Source organism: Cucurbitaria berberidis, assembly GCF_010015615.1.
Source record: "Cucurbitaria berberidis CBS 394.84 unplaced genomic scaffold K460scaffold_3, whole genome shotgun sequence".
Classification (NCBI taxonomy): Eukaryota; Fungi; Ascomycota; class Dothideomycetes; order Pleosporales; family Cucurbitariaceae; genus Cucurbitaria; species Cucurbitaria berberidis.
In genome coordinates, this window is record NW_024468937.1 from 5,418,769 (window position 1) to 5,441,251 (window position 22,483).

The 22,483-nt window shown below is 50.1% G+C and overlaps 9 protein-coding genes across 9 annotated transcripts; 3 read left to right on the forward strand and 6 right to left on the reverse strand.

The window, feature by feature from the left end:
- Window positions 1-340: 340 nt before the first annotated feature.
- K460DRAFT_356185 (uncharacterized protein) lies at window positions 341-1,306 on the reverse strand (the record flags this gene model as incomplete). The annotated part of the gene is made up of 1 exon (XM_040931939.1): window positions 341-1,306. One exon carries the CDS (start codon window positions 1,304-1,306, stop codon window positions 341-343), a length of 966 nt encoding a protein of 321 aa, XP_040789083.1.
- A 554-nt stretch (window positions 1,307-1,860) lies between these two features.
- K460DRAFT_406722 (uncharacterized protein) lies at window positions 1,861-2,589 on the reverse strand (the record flags this gene model as incomplete). Its single annotated transcript, XM_040936990.1, has 1 exon — window positions 1,861-2,589. One exon carries the CDS (start codon window positions 2,587-2,589, stop codon window positions 1,861-1,863), a length of 729 nt encoding a protein of 242 aa, XP_040789084.1.
- A 422-nt stretch (window positions 2,590-3,011) lies between these two features.
- Window positions 3,012-4,932, reverse strand: K460DRAFT_339827 (aldehyde dehydrogenase-like protein). Its single transcript, XM_040931098.1, has 2 exons — window positions 4,843-4,932; window positions 3,012-4,787 (listed from the first exon to the last, which is right to left on the reverse strand). Exons 1-2 carry the CDS (start codon window positions 4,911-4,913, stop codon window positions 3,299-3,301), a joined length of 1,560 nt encoding a protein of 519 aa, XP_040789085.1. The 5' UTR covers window positions 4,914-4,932; the 3' UTR covers window positions 3,012-3,298.
- Window positions 4,933-5,168: 236 nt separating this feature from the next.
- K460DRAFT_367281 (uncharacterized protein) lies at window positions 5,169-7,043 on the reverse strand. The gene is made up of 4 exons (XM_040933549.1): window positions 6,510-7,043; window positions 6,380-6,436; window positions 5,746-6,304; window positions 5,169-5,688 (listed from the first exon to the last, which is right to left on the reverse strand). Exons 1-4 carry the CDS (start codon window positions 6,718-6,720, stop codon window positions 5,394-5,396), a joined length of 1,122 nt encoding a protein of 373 aa, XP_040789086.1. The 5' UTR covers window positions 6,721-7,043; the 3' UTR covers window positions 5,169-5,393.
- Window positions 7,044-7,996: 953 nt separating this feature from the next.
- On the reverse strand, window positions 7,997-13,028 carry K460DRAFT_314032 (AtrD, ABC-transporter). The gene is made up of 9 exons (XM_040930262.1): window positions 12,783-13,028; window positions 12,426-12,730; window positions 12,106-12,374; window positions 11,889-12,053; window positions 11,276-11,839; window positions 10,269-11,225; window positions 9,273-10,214; window positions 8,758-9,221; window positions 7,997-8,708 (listed from the first exon to the last, which is right to left on the reverse strand). Exons 1-9 carry the CDS (start codon window positions 12,881-12,883, stop codon window positions 8,294-8,296), a joined length of 4,182 nt encoding a protein of 1,393 aa, XP_040789087.1. The 5' UTR covers window positions 12,884-13,028; the 3' UTR covers window positions 7,997-8,293.
- Window positions 13,029-13,264: 236 nt separating this feature from the next.
- K460DRAFT_417585 (FAD-binding domain-containing protein) lies at window positions 13,265-15,175 on the forward strand. The gene is made up of 3 exons (XM_040937893.1): window positions 13,265-13,930; window positions 13,983-14,487; window positions 14,542-15,175. Exons 1-3 carry the CDS (start codon window positions 13,486-13,488, stop codon window positions 15,011-15,013), a joined length of 1,422 nt encoding a protein of 473 aa, XP_040789088.1. The 5' UTR covers window positions 13,265-13,485; the 3' UTR covers window positions 15,014-15,175.
- A 1,889-nt stretch (window positions 15,176-17,064) lies between these two features.
- K460DRAFT_356189 (cytochrome P450) lies at window positions 17,065-18,663 on the forward strand (the record flags this gene model as incomplete). The annotated part of the gene is made up of 5 exons (XM_040931940.1): window positions 17,065-17,085; window positions 17,138-17,450; window positions 17,504-17,687; window positions 17,744-17,876; window positions 17,941-18,663. The coding sequence occupies 5 exons, from the start codon at window positions 17,065-17,067 to the stop codon at window positions 18,661-18,663; spliced, it is 1,374 nt and encodes a 457-aa protein (XP_040789089.1).
- A 232-nt stretch (window positions 18,664-18,895) lies between these two features.
- K460DRAFT_281830 (NAD(P)-binding protein) lies at window positions 18,896-19,963 on the reverse strand (the record flags this gene model as incomplete). The annotated part of the gene is made up of 1 exon (XM_040928524.1): window positions 18,896-19,963. One exon carries the CDS (start codon window positions 19,961-19,963, stop codon window positions 18,896-18,898), a length of 1,068 nt encoding a protein of 355 aa, XP_040789090.1.
- Window positions 19,964-20,886: 923 nt separating this feature from the next.
- Window positions 20,887-22,333, forward strand: K460DRAFT_281604 (FAD-binding domain-containing protein; the record flags this gene model as incomplete). Its single annotated transcript, XM_040928505.1, has 2 exons — window positions 20,887-21,244; window positions 21,339-22,333. The coding sequence occupies 2 exons, from the start codon at window positions 20,887-20,889 to the stop codon at window positions 22,331-22,333; spliced, it is 1,353 nt and encodes a 450-aa protein (XP_040789091.1).
- Between the last annotated feature and the right edge of the window lie 150 nt (window positions 22,334-22,483).

Here is a 22,483-nt window from a genome sequence, read left to right on the forward strand (position 1 = left end):
TAGTCTCACCCCAAGGGCGTATCCATACAGGAGGTCAGAGAGGAGTCATCGGTGGCCCAGGAGTCGCTAGACGAGCAAAGACGTTTACGGCGCATTAAGGGCGGAAGATTGGGGAGGAAGAGGGGAGACTGAAGAGACCGTCGAAACGTGTGATTGTGAATTGCAGCAAAATTTTAAAGAGGTTGAGGAGGGCAAACAAGAGGGGTTTGTTGCGCTGAATGCACGTTGTCAAGCAATTTTGATTTAGCACGATATGCGTAATTTCGGAGCTATTTACAACATGGTAAAGTAGACCTCGAAGCTATGTTCTCCATCTCCCTTGTTTCCACGTCTCTTCTCCCTAACCATCGCGCTTGTCTTTGACCTCAAGACAGAAGATATCCATCACCAAACGCACCACACCTTGATGGAGTTCCCCAGCCTTCCCATCCCCCATCCCCATGCTCAATATCACCTCCGATATCACCTCAAGCGCATAGTCATGATATAGTTCCCGCTCCTGCAAGTACTCCTTATCCTTACCTTTGTTGCAGTCATTGTGCTGGCGATCCCAGTATCGGATGTTCTCGCGGTGGTGCAGTATCTTGCGAATAGCTATTTGCGCTTTATAAGAGATCAAGGGCGCGTTGTCGATGATGAGGATTGTGTCCCCCCGTGGCGGGTGAATGATGGGGCTGGAGGGGGGCGAGGTTGTCGACTGTTCCGGGTCATCCAAGAATCCCATGATTTCGTGGTTGATGTTGAGCAAAGCTTGCTTTTTGATAGCGAGGAGATACGATCGTGTCGTGGCTAGACTGATCTGGCTCTCTTCTTCATCATCCGCTTCATCCTCTGTAGTTCCACTTGCGAGACGTCGCCCTCCGGTTCCTTGCCGCGCCCTTTTCTTCCCTTTGGCATTCTTAGTTTCATCATTCTCGTCCCATCCACCAAAGGGCTTCGTGTTGTCGATCTTACTCAACCGCACTGTCTGCGGGGGAATGATTCCATCGGCTTCGCGCTGCTTCCGACGTTCAATAATGAAGTCGGTGACTCGCGTAGTATCATGGTTTATTAAGATGCTAATATCGACGCCGGCTTCTTGTAGTAGCGCCAGCATCTCATGCCTGTTGGAATGGCCGCGCCACGATGCCGCGCTCCAGTTGTTGTCTAGGTGCGCTGCATCCTTGCGAGCTGGAGCTTTGAACTGGTGGGCTTTGGAGATGGCGGCTATAGGCTGAGGCGGACGGGGTAAGCTGACCTCTTGGTTCAAGAGTTCCTTATCTGTAGTGTTGGGTGCTGAGGACTGAGGTTCCGATGCGTTCTGCATAGCTGATGTATTCACAGTAGTTGACGTTTTTATCTGGTTGAGTTGAGGTAATCGCAAGTTGAGTGTAGTTGACAGGAGTGGTCGACGCTCATGCCTTATTGTCTGTGGTGGTCAATACTGTGCATTTCACGTATAGTTGCACCTGACGTGAAAAAAGCGAAGAAGAACATGAGTAGTGAAAGGCGTAGCCCTGTCTCACACCAAGCATGGGAAAACACCAGTATGCAAGTGGCCATTCATGCCCTCACGTGCGTGTATTGACCTAGTCTTATAGCATTGGTGTATTTATCTCACAAAAGAGATATTGTCATCTGATGTCAAGGAGGAGAAGAAGAATATGTAAATTGTATTGGGAGCTCTTGAAAAGTCGTAGCGACAGTACGTGGAACAGTTACATCAAATAAGCAAGTAGGTCAAGCTGGAAGCTATAGCATTCATCTGTTCTAGTATTACTTCCCTAAAAACCCCCAAACACGTCTGAGGATAAAACTATTGTTCTCAAGACTTTTAGAAGAATGATTTCGATCTCGGAAGCGATTTATGCTTTGGAGTTTTCACTTTTGTGTCAGCTCGGCAACTTTGTTGAATATCTCTCCAACAATGTTAATAGCCTCAATATATCTACCGAGTCCCTCTCCTTCGATCTTTATGCCGATATGTACGGCTAACTCTATACAGAGCTTCTCGTGAGACCTCTTCGCGTTTTTCAGTGTTTGAGCTGCTTCCCCACTGAGCTTCCTCGGCGGATCTCCCAAGGAGCTAATAGTATCGGAATGTTGAAGGATTTGGCGAATCAACATCAGGGCCTGAACTGTAGTTATATCTGTACAGTTGTCGCGAAGCATGGTCTGACGATCGATCTTCGAGTGTAGATCTCTGGCAAAGTCGGGCGATTCAACGTCGGACAAGTCAAAGTCCTCATAATCTTTGGTTTGTCCAGCTTTGGCATCTGAGAGGGCCAGATGTTTCATGTCGAGAAGGTGTGTTTTGACTGCTTCTAGGCTATAGAGGTCGGGAGATATCTCTCGTTGCTGTTTGTGACTTCGATTCCGCCTTCGGCTTCGCGCGTGTTTAAGCTCCTGTTCGGACGAACAGGCTACTCTGATCTGAGTGTCTTCTTGGGCTACCTGAGCTTTTGCGACGGAAGTACTAGCTTTAGTCTTTCGCTCTCGCGTCTTGCGAATACCCTTCTTAAAGGGGTGTAATGCAGCTTCCTGACGTTCGCGTTCATGTCTTGTTGCAACAATGACTTCCGCGATTTCTTCTCCAGTCTTTCCCGCCATTGCAGACACGTCTCCACCTAGGTCCTGCAGCAAATCAAGCATTTCACCTACATTCGAGTAAGTTATATGTAAGGCTTGTGCCATTTCGGCATCGGGGCGGGCGTTGAGGAAGTGGTCGGTATCGGCAGTTTAATCGGAGGCTGGAGTTGTAGTTGAAAGGAGAAGTTGCGGCTGATTGAGAAGTGACATTAGCTGAACGAGTTGGCCGTGGTGTGCTCGACAAGTGTGTATAGATTGTACGCATTCGGCTAAATCACTCGTCGGATGCGAAGAGTGAAAGTTTCTATGGCGGATGGAGTGCATTGCAGAACGCTCACGATGAAATGCCTATGAATTTATGGCTGGCATCAGGCCGCGGAGATATAGTACAGGTGTTCCAGAAGGCATGCATTGAACCCAGCACGTGCAACCTCCTCAAACGTCGGAGGAGAGAGAAGAAAATCATTCAGTAAGAAAAGGCCTCTGCGGTCAGTTTGGTACCGTCCTGCGTGGTGAAATCGATGTCGTTGGCGTATCTGAACGTTGGCTTTGGGTCTTCGCTGCATATAGGCTTAGGCATCTTCTCTTTTTCTATTGCGAGGCTTGCTAGAGATCGAGATACACGCGGCGCACTCTTTAGGAGCAAATTCCGTTGATTCGTAATATGCTATGAAGTGTATTTAGGCCATGTAGGACCACATGGTTAGAAGAACTATGATGGACCGCACCCTCAACCATATCTAACCTCCCCAGTACCCTCTCTAAACCAATCGTCGCTCACTAATCCCTCCTCAGCAGTCGCATAATTGATGACAGTACTCTTCGTCGTCGTGTATGCTTGGTACGCATCAACACCGTTCTCGCTTCCCACACCTGAGCTCTTGATGCCACCCCACGGCGAGCTAGGATCATTCCGATGATGCGTGTTCACCCAGCAGATGCCGCTCTCGATGGCCTCTGAGACCCTAAATGCTTGCGACAAGTCTTGTGTCCAAATGGCTGCGCCGAGGCCAAACTCGCTGTCGTTCGCGAGCTCTAGAGCTTCTTCTTCGGTGTCGAACCCAACAACGACGATGACTGGGCCGAAGGCTTCTTCCTTCCATATCCTTGTCTCTACGATCTTCTTGGATGCGCTGTCGGCGAGTATTGTGGGAGGATAAAAGTAGCCTTTGCTGAAATCGGTGCCGTCTAGGGTTGAGGTGCCGCTCATTCTTTGACCACCAGTAACAACGGTCACTTGTAGAACGATGGCATCTTTGACTAGCGTCAACACGTTGCCTAGCTGCTTTGCAGAGATGAGCGGACCCATCATGGATTCTGCGTTCTTCGGTGAGCCGATTCTCTTCTCTATGCTTTGTGCCTTGACTTTGAGCTTCTCCACCACTTGGGAGAGCACGCTATTGTGCACAATGATGCGGGTCGCTGCGACACAGGTCTGACCGGACGCAATAAAGCTAGCAAAGACGATGCCGTTGACCGCTAGGTCAACATGAGCTTGTTCAAAGACTATGAGTGGTGCTTTTCCACCCAGCTCAGCGGTGTAATGTGCAAGGTTTTGGCCAGCAATAGCACCAATAGCTCGCCCAGCGGGTGTGCCCCCAGTAACATCCACCTTCTTGACCAAAGGGTGCTCTACGAGCGCTTTACCTGTTGATAGTCCATCGCCAGGAAGAACGTTGAATACGCCATCAGGTAAGCCCGCCTCTTTCATCAGCTTTCCCAGCTCAATGCTCGTCAGCGGTGTTAGCTCGCTGGGCTTCAGCACAATGGAATTCCCTGCAGCCAGCGCAGGCGCAATCTTCTTGACCGCGATCAACATGGGATGGTTGAACGGCGTGATTTGCGCAACTACACCAAGAGGCTTACGATCGATCCAGTTATGCAGCTTTCCAACGGTAGGTAAAACCGATCGCTCCTCAGTGCGGATAAGGGCGGCGTAGTACTTGAACCATTTGACCAGCGTCGGAACTTGCGCATTCATCTCACGGATCGCACGACCAGTTTGGCGAACTTCCAGCTCAATAAGTTGCGGTAAGTACCTCGTAAGAAGTTCAGCGATCTTGTCGAGCGTGTCCGCCCGCACATGGCGCGGGGCTTTGGACCAGACGCCAGACTTGAAGACTTTGTGAGCAGTCTTGACAGCATGGTCGACATTCGCAGCTGATGCAGCATGGCATTGTGCGAAAACCTCACCCGTCGCGGGATCTTCGACGGCGAGTCTGTGTTGCGATTAGCAATTGCGAAGCGTCATGATTGAGGGGTTCGCTGACTGACTGCTCCGCGTCGCCCGCCGTCTCCTTCCCCTCCACCCACATAAGGTACGTGTCGATCGATGTGCCACTCATCTTGACGTGCGGATTTGTTTGTTGATAAAATAAAAAAATAAACAGAAAGACTGGACGAAAGGTGAGGTTGTTGCGGAGGTGGCCGACAAAGAGTGGATCGCGATAAGGTAGCGGCGGCTTGGCCCCCAAGCTTCGTCGCACCTTCACCTTCCTAAACCTAACATTCTACTCACATCGTGAGTCTCATTTCATCTCATTTCAATTTACTCGACAGCAAGGACACAGTGGCCAGAGTCAGTTGAGGTTTGAATGTTGATGCATTTGCCTATGCTTGCACCTGCCGGTCCGATTGGGTACCGCGACGATGAGCACTTATACAAGAAGATTACCAGCGCTTGTCTCGGGAGGACACTGTTACAGTTGAAAATTAAAAAAAGATATTCAACGCTTCTTCTTCGTCCTTATAACTTCTTCTTCATCTCAGCGCGATGCCTTTTGTCGTATCGGACCACTACCCAGCAGCCTTCTACTCCTCTACAACTATACTTCGGTCTGCTGGATTTTAATCGTCTTAGTAATACCAACCTCTTTGTCCTTCCTCTCTTGAAGCTCAAACTCGTGTTTCGGGGCAAGACCGGCCTCATCTGACCGAACCGAAGGAGTTTTCGTCCTACCGTCCCGTGAGGAGTTTCGGGAGCGGGATAACGAGGCCCGCGATGAGTTGATGAGGGAGCGAAGTGTGGTGATGACAGTTGTCTCGCGGAGAATGTTACGCCACGACGATACACAGCCAGGGACGCAACTAACCATGACAGTGACATAAAGCTCGACCAGACTATTCTTCCGTTAGTCACTATATCAGAGTTCCAGAGTAGCAGGAGATTTGGCATACACGGTGATGTATGTTGCTGCTGCAACCCAGGTAGCGTCGCCACTGGTTGGGCTGCGCTTGGAGCGGTACACTGATATACGGAAGTAGAGACCAAGAACCGTAGACACTGTCGCTACAATGCCCGTCATGAAAACGGCAGATAGACCAATCCTCTTGCGGAACGAAAGGTTCAGCTTCATAATGATCGGGACCGGCAAAATCAGGAGGAAGATATCGAAAGCCACATTGACGGCACCTATGCCAATCGCCATCTTATCAGCTTTACCGATCTTCGCTGCCAAAGTAAGATCCCATTTTTCGTTGCCGTACGGAATGCTGTAGACCAAGTAGACAGGCACCATGGATCCGTAAATGCAGGCCAGGATGACGATGGTGCCCCAGGCTGTGTAGCGCATCCAAGCCATGGTGTTGAAAATACGCAAATACAGCGTGCAGATGGCTGCTTTGGCGAAAAACATGGCTGGGCCGTATATTATGCTGAGCGCAGCATTCCGTTTAAACCATACGTCGTTGAGCAGGGAAATTGGCGTGTCCCATGCATGGCGTGCCGTTTTGTTCGCTACTTTGCATCAGCATTGCAAATCATACACATGGGATTTTAGCGTCCCAGAGCATACTTGAGGGCGAGACCTACATAACATGATAAGAATTCCATAACCGGAAGACAGAATCAATGCTAAGATACAACAGTCTTTTTACGTGCTTCATTAGTTATTTGCTCAATGCTTTCAATTCTTTTGGAGCATAATGCATTTGCAACTCACAGTCATCAGTCTTCAGCCCCCGTTCTTTTTTGATAACAGATAAGATTCTCAGACCCACAAGGCCACATGCGAGCACCATCATAGTGCTAGTTATACCATAAGTGACTGCTGCCAGTGATGGTGGGTCCACAAAGTTTGGCGGTGCACCGCTGGGATTTGGAGCAATTGGGACCTTGGAAAGATCCGTACCAGGAGGAATAGCCAACGACATTTTGAAGACCTAGGTATGATCACCTATTCCAAAAGGCGATTGGAAAGAAAAGAATAGGGCAAAGAGAAGGAGTAAATTGAGGTTGCGATACTTTTCTCTTTGCGGTGATTGCGGGGAAGAATGACCAGGTGGCCGCAGGACCTGGAGAAAACGGAGTTGAAACAATACGCGAAACCAAGTCACCAGCTTCACAGTGGGTTCAACTTCGAGAACAGCGTAGATTGGTATGGGGAGCCGCAAGGCCTAGGCGAGTGTGAACATACGTTCAAAAGCAGCGGGCGCATTCAAACGCGGTGAACTGGAGGATCGCAGGACTGGAAATTCACGCCACCAGATGTGCTGGGGCCAAGTGCGTTTAATCCATCAAAGGAAGTTGGTACTACTTTACTCCCATCAAATACAGAGCTTTCATTCTCGGCAACCGAAGAAGTGTGGTGGCACAGAACATGTACAAATCTGACATGCATAGAGTACTCTGACCACCAACCAGTCGATTAGTGACAAGAGCCTTGCGAAGTAATCGGCAGTGGCGGCCGCTACCTATAACTTCTCTCTCAAGGAAAAGGGAGCTCAGCGCTAAAACGGGGCCACATCCCTTCCCATGTAATAAGAGAATTCCGACGGCGGGGACTATCTTCTCTGTGCCCCATGTCTGGGTATCCCTGTATGTCCGCAATGGACGCGTAGTCCGGATTGAAAGGACTCTTTAATTAGCCTACGCGTGACCGGCGCGCAAAGGCGCCAATCGACGGTCCCTCGTTCTCTAGATGCCCAGGTGGGTATATGGGGCTGACGGGTGTGTCCTGTTCCAGGCTGACTGGCCTCGCTTACGGTTACATTGAACGCCGGCCCCCGCAGCCATAGGCGCATTCAAACGGCCCCTCACATATTCTTGTTTTGGAGCAAGTGATTCGATGCTGGAGCGTCCGAACGGACATGCACAACGGCTCTTTTCACATAACAGCGATATAACACCCCGGAGTATATACCTACGTTGCCGCTTTTCCCCAACGCGTGGTCTATCCCTAGCTACCTAATCGGATACCTGGAATGTCGTTATGCAGCATATAGTACGTCGCAAGAACGTGGATGCCTTCTTTCCCAGCCTGAGGGTTCGATATTTGATTAATTTCCGTCCCCTGAAGATTTCCGTAGCTGTGGGATGGAGGCGCTCAACGATTCTCGTTTGCGGCGTACGAGCGGGCCACCTAAAACACATGGCTATGTAGCGCAGTGTTGGTACGACACGGGTCTTTCCTTTGAAAGATGGCATGTGCAGCTGCCTAGTTCGATGCGGAGCCACATCATGTGCCGCACGACGTGGGGGATGCGCAAGTAGTACAGCATTGCAACGTGAGCCACAACAAGTCTCTTTTCGTGTGCGCTCCGGTGCTACTGTGCACGCGAACATAACAGCAGAGTGAATGAATATAGAGCCGGGAGTACGTAGGTTGCGAGATTGCTGAATTGTTGCAAACAAAAATATCTGGCCCAGGAGTTTAGATGCACCCTACCAAATGGCTGCGAAAAGACCGAGTCGCCCATAGTATCCCCACCTGATATCTACAATTGGTTAAACTTTCCGTGCCGTTCTTGGTACCTTGACCATCCACCACAGCAAGAACGCCAGTCCAATGTTGATGCAATTGTACGCAACTGTTATACCCCAATTGCGCCACCGTTGTGAGAAATAGATGCCATACGTCGCTAAGAGAGCATCGGTATTCGCATATTCGCAGACCTGGCAGTCGGCAGTTGCGTCGGGATTCAGAAGCTGTACGCCGCTACTTGTAATGTATGAGGCAAGATAGGAAGCACAGGTATCGCCGGATGGGATGGCTGGAATATGTGCGAGATTCTTCCGCGCACATACAATTTTCACGCCAGACAGACCGACGGAGATGATACCGGAGATGTAGTATGAGAGAGGCGTGGCGCGATACATGAAAATCCAAAACCGAGGTAGTGCATATGGCGAAACTAGCACACTGGATTTTGTCAGTACGATGTGCTCTACATTGAATTATAGAGACTTACCCAGAGAAGATCAAGGATAGCATGAAGAGTAAATTGGCGATGTTGATACCCGTCGGTATGTCCGGCATGATCGTCATAAGCATCTGTGACATCGTCTGGAATAGGATCATGAGAGACCAGATAAACAAAAAGGTCAAACCACCTCTCTCGTTCAGTTCTCCCAATGCAAGTGCGTTTTGCCACATGCCGAGCGGATAGTACCAGCACACAAAAGCTATGACGCTGACAATAGTCTGGGATAGCAACTCTACGAGGATGTTGGAAGTCAGGAACACGACCCAAGAGTAAGTTCGCGATTGGCGCTCGCGGATTTCGTAGAGCGTGCGGTTCTCGTGAAAGCGCTTCATGATGAGCTGAACGTGGGCACCAAAGATCGTGGTGAGAATGAACAACGAAAAGACCTGGTTTTGGATAGCTTGTGGAGAAACTCCCGACTTCCAGAATGAGACTCCGTTGATGAATGTCTGCGCATGTGTTAGAGATTTGCAGGTCTTTCAAGGGTCTGGCGAACCTACGACGCCGAAAGTGCTGAATAGCTTGGACCAAACATAACTTGGAGAGCGCCAGTCGTGCACGTACGCTCTCTTGGTAACTACAAGTAACTGATTCCAGAGTGACATAGCGAACTCGGATGATGGTACCTCTGCGTTTTCTGCACTCGCTTGGGCGAGTTCATTTTGCATGGCTTCGCATTCCTTCAGTGCGGCAATCCGTTCTGCCGACTCGCTCCAGATTTCTGCCCAGTTTTTCGAGGGGCCATCTGCTTCGTCGGACTGGTTAGACACATTAATCATCCACTCGGCAGGATTCTCTGCGGCAGTCAAATGTCTAGCTCCGTGATGTTCGAAGTAGTTAACCATGGTCTCAAATTGCCTCCCGAGATCTCCAAAGTAAAGCGACTTGCCCTCTGATAGCAACAGTAGGCGATCGAAGTGTGAAAGCAGCGGTGCTGACGGCTGATGGATGACGCAGAGAATAGCTTGGCCGTGATCAGCCAGCCGACGAAGGAGCTTGATGATAGACATGGAGGAATCGCTATCAAGCCCGCTTGTCGGTTCGTCAAGGAACAGCAGGAGATCAGGGCGAGCGGCAAGTTCCACTCCAATTGTAACCCGCTTTCGCTGCTCAATATTGAGCCCTTCACCCGGCACGCCGATTACGGCATCTACGAAGCCATCTCTATCAATGTCAAGAAGAGAGATGACAGTCTTGACCCAATGTAGCTTTTGCGCTTCAGAGTACTTGGGCGGTTGACGCAATAGCGCGCTGAACTCGAGTGCTTCCCGAACGGTCATAGTATTGAGATGTAAATCTCGCTGTTGAACGTAGCCAACCCTTCGAGCGAAGGCAAGGCCTTGGAAATGGGTTGCCACGAGCTTTTCTCCGCTGATTACTCCAGTAGTGGTTCGATCTGCGAGAACATTGAGTAATGACGTTTTGCCCGCGCCAGAAGCACCCTTTGTAGTGTTAGCTAGGGAACTGGAGCTATATTGTGCCAATGTTCATCTTACCATCAAAGCAGTCATGGTCCGCGGCTTGACCCAACCTTCAATATTATCGAGTATTCGTTTCTGCGTCTTACCAATCTTGATCTCGTAACTCAGATTCCTCCAGACAAATGTAGCGGCGTCACCGTCTATCATATGGCCTGCATCATAGACCTCCGATTTTTCAAGCACTTGATCCAAACCCTGATTCGGTGTGAGACTCGGAGGCTGGCTTTCTTCATCATTCGTGATCCTGCTCTTGACCATCTTCTTTTTCGGGAAGAGCAAAATCTCGCCACGCGAAGGCTGCAAGGAGATGAACTCGGAACAGAATACGTAAACACATCCATAGAATATCATGAGGGCGACCATGATGCCGAGGTTCCTCCAAAGGTGTTTACTTTGGTAGCCCCAAATCTCAAACATGTAAGCATCGCCAAGGGTGACGTCGGATCCTGGCGCAGACCCAACTGCGGTGCAGGCCTTCTGACCGAGAGGTGCATCGCTATAGTCCGATCCAGCCGGAATGTATTTGGCGCATGAGAAGGTTCGTCCAGAGAATTCGTTGATGACTAGGCTCTCAAAGCCGTAGTAGACTGGGTTGATGTACGAAAACCACTTGAGCCAGGGACGCATTTCGCCAAATGGAACGACGAACCCACTATAGAGTACAAGAAGTAAGGAAAAGACTGCGCCTGGCGGTTGTGAACCCTCCAGCGTGCGTGACATTGCACCCATTGCCCGATAAATCATCGAGCCATTGAGTAGAGCGACCAAAGCGAACAGGTAGAAAGTGAAAAATGCTCCAGGGGTCCGACGAAGATTTGCGAGAAAGTAAAGCGGAACATTAAAGACCAAAGTGAGTAGGAGCTTATTTGGAAAGTCTACGAGGACCGATGCGACAGCCTCTGCTAAAGGGCGGTAGAATGCATAACGCAGATGTTTCTCGATCATCGGTCGAGTATCCCAGATGGCGATACACTGTTTGAAATTAGCGCAACTTAACGTGCATCAAGAACAGAGAGACTGACCTCGAATCCAGCGAGAGATGTGTTCAGAAATATTGTGATGAAGAGAAGAACTCCTCGCCCAAAGAAACTGTTTGTGTTCTCTTGCATGTTGTAGAACATGCTGCCGAGAATGAGAGATATGACCAGGTTTCCAATGAGTGCAGATATTGGAGCATTCAAATCGTTTTTCAGCCTTAGGAAACCTCGCGAGGCGCACAATGATATCTGTGTCGGAACTGATACGACATAGGGTAGGAGGGAATTGTTACCCGCGTGCTTTTTGAGTGCTTCTGCGTTGGCAAATGGATGTATTGCATCGTACTTGTTGACTTGGCGCCGCAACTCTGCGGCTACTGCAGATGATGCCCAGGTACTTGCAAAGTCGTCGGCCGAGGTTGGAACCTGGCCTGGGAAGTCTGCACGAATGAGGCGGTCTTCAGCCTTGGTAACCGAAGTGAGAAAGTCGGGTGTGGTGGACCAGTTACGGGAAGTGAGGCCAAGGTTCGTGAAGTAGGATCTTGCTCCCTGGGTAGGGCCGAAATAAATCTGATGACCTTCATGAAGGACTAGGACTTTCTCGAAAAGCTAGACGCGATTAGGTCGAATTATATGGCCTTCAATTATAGGAAAGTACCTGGTATATGTCCTCGCTTGCTTGATACAGTGTGACAATAGCTACTGAGCGGCGTCGGGTCGTCTGCCGACGCAGCGTCTTGACAAAGTCCAGGGCGTTCGAGCTGTCGAGTCCTCTCGTGCTATTGTCCCAACATTGAAAGTTGCTGTCACATACGAGGATTTCCTATAGTGTTTTAGTGATTTTAAATTTGAGCAGAAAGAAGTACAGGACATACCGCAATACTTGCACGTTTTCGCTCACCGCCGCTCACGCCCGGGATAAGGTCGTTTCCCATCTTGGTATCAAGAGCTCTCGATAGTCCTAGCAATGTGGCGGACGACTCCGCCCTCTGCTGAATATCCTTCTGGTCATAGCTAACATTTCGCGCACTGGCGGCGAATTCAAGGGTTTCGCGCATGGTCAGGGTCGGGAAGTGGAAGTCTAGCTCCGCTTGATAGATGCATTTCCCTCGCATTTTGCCATGCATAGCCGCGCGTGAAATTCCTACGTAATTTCAGTGAGATCGATTTCCAAAGAGAGTCGGAAGTTCCTGACCTTGGTAATTGAAGGCTGATTGCTGGTCAACGACAAATCCATGTGTCTGACCAGCCAGCGTCTTGAGAAGTGTAGTGCATCCACTGCCTGGTTTTCCAAGCACCAAAAGCATCTCTCCAGGCATAACAACGCCTTCTATGCCTTTCAAAATATCGATTCGGGCTTCGGGTATGCGCCTTATCTTGCTTAAAGTTTGCTGGACGTATGCAAAGAGGAAGCTGGCGACCGTCTTCTGGTAGTCGGTCCGCCGCGAGAAACCATGTACATGGACATTATGGAAGGCAACGCTTGTTTCGCTCTTATCACTGCTTTCTGTCAATTTTTGATGTTGCCCTTGATGCGCGAGAGAAAGCTTACCTCTCCTTGCTTGAGTCGGCGATGGCCGTTCCTTGTGGATTGAGCTCTTGGAGCTCTTCTTCGACGCTCTGCGCGCCTTTCTTGTCGGCGACCTTCGCCATGCTGACCTACGGGTGTAATGATTGCAAACGTTGCTGTGCAATAAATGGCGGCCCTGGGGGGGAAAACAACGCCAACCCAACAAGGTAAGCGCCACTAGCACTAGCGGGCGATCAGTAGGGAAAGAAGGAGCACCGGGGCAGCGCATCAACGCCCGCGACGCATCAGCTCTTTGTTACATCAGCCGCGAAACACTGTCACACACCATCAATCACAACCCTTCGTATTTCGGGTATTATCATTCTTGCTTACTATGTGACTGGGGTCATGGTGGGGACATTGTTTGTGCCCCGTAGCGCAAGCCCCGCCGTTTGGTCGTCAGTGTCGCTAGCAAAGCAGACTGCTGCGCCGCGCAATCTAATTGCTGACCCTACACTCCACTTCGAGGCATGTGCATCGCTATTGTCTTGGTTCTCGGTCGGCCGTTGCCGTTGGCGCAACGGCATGGCTGACTGTTTGTATTGATCTGCGCTTTGCGTCGACGAGACCCGAGCCTACAGCTTTGCAGCAGCTTGCTTCTCCAGTTACCTACAAACGCCTTCATCGTTATCCAAGCCTCCTAGCCACCTATCCCCAAACTCTGCAGCCGCTGGTACCCTTCACCATGGGCGTTTCCGAGTCCATCGAAGCTCTCAAGGCAATCTCCGCGCGCCTAATTGTTCTCCCAGGAACTGAAGAGTACAATGAGGTCAGCGGTACCTATCTTTCAACCTTCGAGAGCGATCTTGCGCCTGCTGCTTTTGCTCTGCCAACTAGTAAAGAAGAGGTTGTCGCTGTTGTGAAGGCGCTGAAGCCCTTTGCTAGTAATGTTTCAGTAGCCATTTGCGGTGCAGGCCAGCAACCAGCGGCAGGCGTTGCCAATGTTGCGGGAGGCATCACAGTCCACCTGCGACGCTTCAAGGGCATTGAATTGAGCCCAGATCGAACATTCGTCTCCATATCTCCTGGTGAGACTTGGGGTGCGGTGTTTAAGAAGCTCGAGCCTGAAGGCCTGGCAGTAAGTGGGAGTCGGGCGGGTACTGGCGGCATCGGTGGCCTTGCTACCCACGGTAGGTGAGGAAAAGCTCCGCATCGCCCTCACTTTACTCATTGGGATGATAGGTGGTATCTCTTTTTTCTCATCTGAAAGGGGTTTCATTACCGACGATGTCGTCAACTACGAGATCGCCCTTGCAAGTGGCGATGTTGTCAATGCAAACGCGGAGGAGAATAGTGATCTATTCAAGGCGCTGAAAGGCGGAGGCGGCAGTAACTTCGGGATCATCACACGTTTCGACTTCGCAACCTTCAAGCAGGGCAATATATGGGGCGGCAAGTTTATGTACTTCCCTCAGAGCTTTCCACAACAGCTCGAACGCATCGTAGAATACCTTAATGGCCCTAGCCCCGACCCCAAAGCCCAGGTGCGGATCAACATTGGCTACGCAGCCGAGCTCGGTGGCATGATGTGCATGAACGATCCTACGTACACCAAGCCAGAAAAACCAGAAGGGTTTGCCCTATTCACAGACATCGAGCCACGTGTGCCCCAAGTTGATACGCTCCGTATTACTACAGTATCAGAGTTGGCGAATGAGCAATCTGAACAGTCCGAGTACAAGAAGAGGTAAGCTGGCTAACTTACTTTGACTGCGTTCTCACGGCTAACAAATTATGTCAGGGTCATCTATCTAACTACGACACTGAAAGCAAACGCTGATGCGCTGAAGATGACCTTAGACAAGTTCAACAAGGGTTTTGAGCCCGTCAAGTCAGTTTCCGGACTAATATACGCTGCCACCTACGAACCCTTTCCAGTCTCATTACTCGAAGCCAGCGCGGGTAATTCGCTGGGCCTCGATGCCAAGAATGGCCCTCTCGTCCTCTTCCTGCTCTATACTTCGTGGAGCAACAGTGAGGATGATGACCTCGTAATCAAGGCCAACAAGGAGGTTCTCGATGATATCAAGAAGGAGGCGGAGGCGATGGGACAGCTGTCACCATACACGTACATGAACTATGCGTTTCCGGACCAGGATCCCATCAGTTCGTACGGTTCTGAGATTAAGAAGCAATTGCAGGCGGTCAGTCAGAAGTATGACCCCGAAGGCTTCTTCCAAAAGACCGCCAGTGGAGGCTTCAAGCTGTTTTAATTGGCCATGGAATCACATTCACGCTGCAGCCTATAGAGTCTAGAAACTTCATTCATGGGGGGCAAAAAAGCGCCCAGCTCCAAGGTACGCTGTCTCACATTTCAAATCTGGGATTTTGCTGGCCACCATCAGAGACAGAATCAACACATTGGCTTACCTCACCTTGACTCACTATTACGTCTGAATATCATACATTCCTTCTGCATAAAACCATTGAACAGTGGAGCACAGCCACATGCCCGGCTCGACGACAATGGGGTCAGATAGCGCAGGCACGAAGTAGTAGCAGCTAGTATCTAGCTACATCTGCAGCTTATCCAGGTAAGTGACAGCTGTTACAGCAATCCATCTACTCCTCGGGACGGTCTAGCGTTGGCGGGTCAGACTGTCTAAGCGACCACGTCGTAGTCACGTATCTACGCAACCGATGGAACCCCGTCATTGGTTGGTGAACCTTCTGACTGTGCCGCAATATATGCGTCCCGGCTGAATTCGAATCACAAATCTCTACGAACAAACGCATTGCCAGTGACACGAGGGCAGTAAAATGTTCCAGACTCCTTCCGGAAAACCGCTTTGCTGATCCGACGATTTGCCTTTCTTGTAGGCGAAGTACCATATACATCTCGAGCGGCCTAGACAGCTTGTCTACAAACCGAGGAAATGGATTATCCGTAGGCACGGTTCGAGATTGCGTACCATATTAATCGCATTTGCAGTATAGAGATTAGTTGGATCTATGCAGTGTTCGTTTTTTATGCCGGTGCAGCGATTGCGGAGAGCACTTGCCGTGAAATGAAACGTGAAGGTAGTACGCTAATTTTGATAGTCCCCGGAACTAAAGCCAATGATCCAGAGCCAAAGAGTGGAGCTAATAGTGGGGAAACCAACCGCTGGCCTAGGCACATCACATGCAGACTCTACTACGCCGCATAGTCACAGCACAGTCAGCTATCTGAGGGGTGCTGACAGTGAGACCCGTTAACATTCGTTTATCAATCAGGCTTGTGCAACGCCACTAGAATCAGCCTTGGAGCCTTTTGATCCTCCAGCCCGTCTTGGCTATGATGGATATGCGCCCACTATCTAACTCCGAGTTTTTAACATGCGTGTCTCGGCTCAAAGATGATGTGATTGCATGCTGGGGTGAAGTCCTGCAAGGCAAACTATATTGCCATTCCGAGAAGGAGAGTAGTGATTATCTCTATCCCCAAGCGGGAAGCCTCGCCTTACGCGGTTGCTGTCTTTGGTGTCCAAGCATGGTCAACTGGCCACTCAAATGTAGCTCGATAGTGTAGGTCCTCAATATAGGTTTACGTTCCAGTACTTCCGCTGTAGAACCCAGGGTGGGGGAATCGGACACCGAAAGCGAAATCTACAATACCACCAGTACGTTTTGGGTAGAAATCCGCGACATTCAAGATGTAAAGCAGAATTTTTAAGCCTGCTTGCCATGGACATGGTTCAATATCAGCGGCGTATGGCTCATAACCTGAAGGATTCACGAATGCACCTCGGAGCTTCGACCTTGAGACAATTTAAGCGGTGAAAGATAACTGTCTCAGCTAGGCGGTCCCAGGGCGCGTACAGTATAGCAAATCGGAGGGCTTGAAACGAGGCAGTGACTGCAATGCTGCGGCGTGGCTGGGGCCGAAAAGAGGCAACACTGTGAGCAGGGCTCGGACATGACAGAGTCAATATTCAACGAGTATGGATATGTTCTGGGCCTAGGGACGGATAAAGAGTTTTGAATCTTACACTAGGTGAGTTATAATCCGGCCCTGTCATTACTTAGTCCTACTATTTCCACCTTTGCTTTGTCTATACTTCACTTGAGATTACCATCATACCAAAACGATAGAATGAGTACCATGTCGATGGATATCTCCAGTTCACCCTTCCCAGTGGTAGAGGTGCTTGGCTGCGCGCTTGGCGGTGTGTTGATCACGCTGATCTGCTGTTACCAAACGATATCGATTTCTCAAGGACCGTTGAGGTGGATGTTTGACTGCTACTTGCGATACAAATTCCTTCTCAGGGGAGATCCCATGATGTCGGCGGAGTATAAGAAGGTAATACCAAATGCATACACACAAAAGTAATTTGACGTCTGACTAGTGACAGGCTAAAGGAGCTGCTTTTAGTGTTGCCGCACCAGATCATGACCATGTTTTCATCAGCTCCAAACAACATCTGAAGGAGTGCCAGAAAGCGAAGAAAGATGAGTTGTCTTTCCTCGCCGCTACACGTCAGATGTTTCAACCAACCTACACCATGCTTGGACACAACTGGCTTGATGAACGTGGTGCTGAGGGTATCGGTTATGTCAAGGCTGTTGGAACTCTACTACCAGAAAGAATGCGGGAGATAATGCCAAACATGCGCTTCAACATCAAGACGTCATTCAATAGACTGCTCAGAGACCAGTGCAACCCTGGTACGTTTACATCCAGCCTATTGCACAAGTAGAGCAGTGACTGACCCTATCAGATGGTAGCAAAGTCATGCCAGCTCCAGCGCTCATCAAGAAAGTCATGTGCGACTTGAACGGCTACGCGTTTTTCGGGAGCGAACTAGGTCAAGACAAAGCCTTCATGGAGACCGTCCTAGAGTACAATGAGCTTGTAGTGATTGCCTCTGAAGTTCTTCGCATTACACCAACGTTTCTCAAAGGGTAAGGTACCCTATTATCGAATTGCTTGCTTCACATCACTAACTCGTACTCTCTAGATGGGTCGGAACCTTCTTTAGGGACCGAGGTGGGATTCAAGCTAGAGTGTTCAAGATGATCAACGGGGTCGTCGAGACGCGGCTACGAGAAAAGGCAGACAGGGAAGCCGGTCTTATTGATACACCTGCTCCTGTAAGTTCACCTCCACCAACACCGAGCCAAATGTCTCTTGAACAAACACCAACTCATTTATTAGAGTGACCTTGTCACATGGACAATTGACACCGCCCCCACAGAGCTGAACTGGGGCGCCCGTCGGATCACATACGAGGTAATCGCCCTTTGGTTTGGGTCTCTGCACGCCCTATCAGCAACAACGTCCTACGCTCTGTACGACCTCTGCCTCTATAAAGAGTACCTCTCGCCCCTCCGCGAAGAGCTCAGCAGCGAAGAGTTCACCAACTTCATGAATACAACCCAAGGCCTGCCCCTCCTCGACTCCTTCATCAAAGAATCCACGCGACACAACCCCATGGAAGCCATGTCCGGCCGCCGCCAAGCACTCAAAGACTTTTACTACTCAGACGGCACGAAAGTAGCAAAAGGCGCCTGGACATGTGTCCCCGCTAAAGCTATTCTACAAGACGAGCAGTACTTCCCTGATGCGCTGCGCTTCAACGGCTTTCGCTTTGTGCCGCATAAGGCGAATGTACCAGACGGCGTTCGCAAGGCGCTACAGCCTGAGGGCCCCTCGAAGCTCACTGACATCTCACCACATTATCATAGTTGGGGCATTGGCTCTGTAGTCTGCCCTGGTCGCTTCTATGCAAGTGTGGCGATGAAGCTTGTTCTCGAGCATATTGTGCAGAACTATGAGGTTGAGCTTGTGGATCCAAAGGCGGAGAGGGCGAGTATTTGGCGGAGTTATGTGCTGCCGGTGGAGCGCACGAAAGTACGATTCACACCTCGGAGTGCTTAGTCTCATATTTGTTTTGATATTTCATACTATCAAAGTTTCTAGGTGGCGTCTGTATTTTCAGTACCTCCTGCTCTTTCCTGCTTGGGATGCTGGTATCCTTCCCTTGGCTTGCAGGTGGATGCGCTTTCAGACAGACGATGTTTAGCGCGACTCGTTTTCATTTGATAGTTTCCTATACCTGATGTTGCCCATTATTGTCTCTCTAAATGTGGGCCTGTCAATGCCTCCTAGTTTAAGCCTTCTTCCTTTCACTCAGCGCACGCTTCGTAGCTCGGCGAATGCCTTCCTCTGTAGAAATTATCGGACTATATCCTAGCATCTTCTCTGCTTTCGAAATATCCAATACACAGCTTCCTTCCTTCATCGTATTGATGTTGTACCAGTTAAACTTCGTTGCCCTGACCATGCCCAAGGTGCTCAGCCACAGGAGCCATTCCCATGTAGATGCTGCGAAGAAGAGTACCCAAAACGGCACGACTTTAACTTCATCTGGTGTCGTCTTGTCGCCCGCTTCCGCCCATACCTTTCGCGCAAAGTCGTACCAGCCCATCGGATTCCCGTCTGTGATGGAGAACGCGTGGCCAGAGATGTCTCTGTCTCGCGACGTTGGGGAAAGCAGAGCTTTCGCAGCCAGAACATGGGCATGAGCTGCGTTGTCTATATTGACAATCTCGAAGAGCGCTCTGTTATCCCCAAGCTGCATTTTCTGTTGACCTTTATCGAAAAAGTCCATTACGACCTCCATGTGCTGGTCTCTGCCTCCATATACGATGGGCACGCGCAGAATAGCTGTCTTCAAGGAGTCTCCATTTGCAGCCAGGACCATGGCGTCGGCAATAGCCTTGGTCTTGCAGTATGGATGCGTTTTGCTGGACTCGGTGAACAACTCAATATCGTCTTCGGTGAGGATCGCAGGTGGAGAGTTTGCAATGACCCTATTAGTCGACGTATAGAGCAACGCTTTGACATGTGAACTTTTTTGGCATACGTCCAGAAACATCGATGTTCCCTTCACGTTGCAATCGTAGAGTTGTTGTGGCTCAGCGTTGTAGCGAGGCGAGACCAAGTGGACCACTAGGCGTGGTTTGACATCGTCGATCAACGCTGTGACGCTCTTCTCGTCGCAAATATCGGATTTGCGATATGAAATGTTTGGTATCTGTTGATTGGGATTTCTGCTGGAGACCACGATTGAAGTCCAGCGGCCTGTCTCGAGCAGCCTCTCGACAACAGCAGTGCCCAGGAAGCCGCCGCCGCCCAAAACCAGAACTGTTCCGAGATCCCCAGGTGTTTCTTCCATAGCTCTAGTGGTGGTAATATGCAAATTTGGATGAATGCGTGTTTGCAGTTGGGTTCTATGTTCGTCTCTTCAATCGCAGTCGATTGAAGGTGGCACAGTGTTGAGTGGGGTTAGACTTGTTTAGGACGGCGCTAGCCTTTCCTATGAAGGGAACACGTACATTTTGACTCACGCCGCCCTAGCAAACATGTACTCACAATGAGGTATGGCCTGGACATATCTTTCGACATATAACCCTAGCGCTTACATTGCTATCACCAGTCAAGACCCAATCAAGAGAGGGAGGGGTCAGCCGGCTGCCCTCACTTAGCCTCGCGCGCGGGAAAGAGGGAGACTGCGGGGGGCCATGCCGCATACGCATGCTTGTACCTATTTTAGCCCCAACGTAAAAAGCCGGAGACACATCTCGTTAGCGTCTATATTGCGGCACAGCTGTTGATAACCCGCTGTGTTGTCGAACCACATATTCTATTATTGATTCCTTCGGTCACCGACCGAGAAGTTGTGCATTCACCGGGTCGAAGAGAGGACAGGTACTGCCCGGAAAACTAAACACAGGGAGACTACTACTATTGTGCTAACAGCAGCTCATGGTGAATTCCAGTAGAATGCAAGCAATGAGTCTTGCGCAATGGCGACGCAAACGATTGAGCCACATGGCGAGCTGCGGATTGGATAGGTTTGGGACTAGTGTCAGGGTGCTTCCAAGGTTACCTAGGTAGAGCCTTCCTTTCCCAAGTTTTCTAAAGAAGTGGAACCACCAACTCATTATATTATATTGCGCAGCATATCACGGCTGAGCTTGACCTTACTCTTTACCATCACAGCCTCTGCTATAGCAGAATAATCCTCACTCCAGACCCAAGTTTGCTGCCCGATTCTCACTCCAGATCCCTTCCCCCAAAAACTTCCAGTGTTGCAACATGTCGTTCAAATCACTACAGCCGAAGTCGAATGGATTCGAGGAGCATAACAAATCCTACTTCACAGCCTTCAACAACGACATCTCCCCATCCGCTATTGCATGTCCAGAATCAGCGGATCAAGTTGCGCAACTAGTTCGAGAAGCTGCGCAGTCGAACTCTAAAATTGGAATACGAGGAGCAGGCAACACGCCCTGGAAAGGCGCCGCAAACATCGACAATGGCCTTGTGATCGACATGCGCAACTTGACCGGTGTCACTTTGAATGCAGACAAGACGACTGTATCAATAGGCGCAGGCGAGCGATGGGGTAATGTCTACGAAACCCTCGCACCTGAAGGTCTCGCAACAATTGGTGGTCGTGTGTCTCGTGTGGGCGTTGTAGGCCTAACTCTCGGCGGTAAGTTGACGAAGCTTGTATTCGAGCAAGCGCTGCAAACTGACATATGCAGGCGGACTATCTTACTTCTCAGGACGACGTGGTTTTGTCTGTGATGCAGTCACCAATTTCGAGGTAGTGCTCGCTTCTGGTGAGATTGTGAACGCCAACAAAACCACTAACCAGGATCTCTTTGCTGCGCTGAAAGGCGGTAGTAACAACTTCGGAGTCGTAACTAAGATTGACTTCCCCACTTTCCCGCAAGACAAGCTATGGGGAGGTATGACGGTTCACCCAGGGACGTCTTATCCAGATGCCGTACGCGCTCTTCACAGTTTCGCAACTTCACCAACACCAGATCCAGATGCGCATGTGTTGCTATCAACGGGTTGGGCCGAGAGAGTGGGCGGGGAGTTGACCGTTTTGAGTACGTTTCATGCGAGCCACTCGACAGTAGAGCCTGGTCCCGAGTCGCTCTCAAAGTTCACAGCAATTGAGCCTCGACTCAACGCATCGTTGCGACAGGCGTCATTGGTCGAGTTCACCACCGAGCAATCAAGCTACAGTGTAGACGGCGGTCGCAATCTCTACTTCACGACCACTATAAAGCCGGACATTGATATTCTTCTTGCCATCCAGGAGCTGTTTCGGACGGCCGTCGAACCGATCAAAGGGGCCAAAGAACTCGCATACTCCGTCGTGTTACAGCCATTCACTACGCATATGCTCAAGAAGTCTGCTGAAGCGGGTCAGAATGCTCTGGGTATTGCTACAGACGACGGTCCGTACGTCAACGTTCTACTCAACCCGGCGTGGTCGGAGGAGAAAGATGACGAGCAAATTGTGCAAATGTCTTTAGATCTTCTTGAGGCGATCAACAAGGCTGCTGAGGCTACGGGCAAGGCAGTGCAGTATCGGTTCCTGAATTACAGCCATGGCTCGCAGAAGGTAATCGAGAGCTATGGAAAGGATTCCGGGAAATTTCTGAGGGGTGTTAGCGCGAAGTACGATCCGAATGGCTTTTTCCAGAAGAATGTGCCTGGCGGCTTCAAGCTAGGTCTGCCCTAGAGTTAGGCTAGTAGTGGTATACCGAGAACTTCCAGGGCATGTCGAAGAAGATAAGGAGAACTCAGACAGATCCCATGTAGTAGCCGTGCTTGAAAATACAAGATCTCATGATTATAACTAGATCCAGCAAGTTACTAAAACGGAGGACAA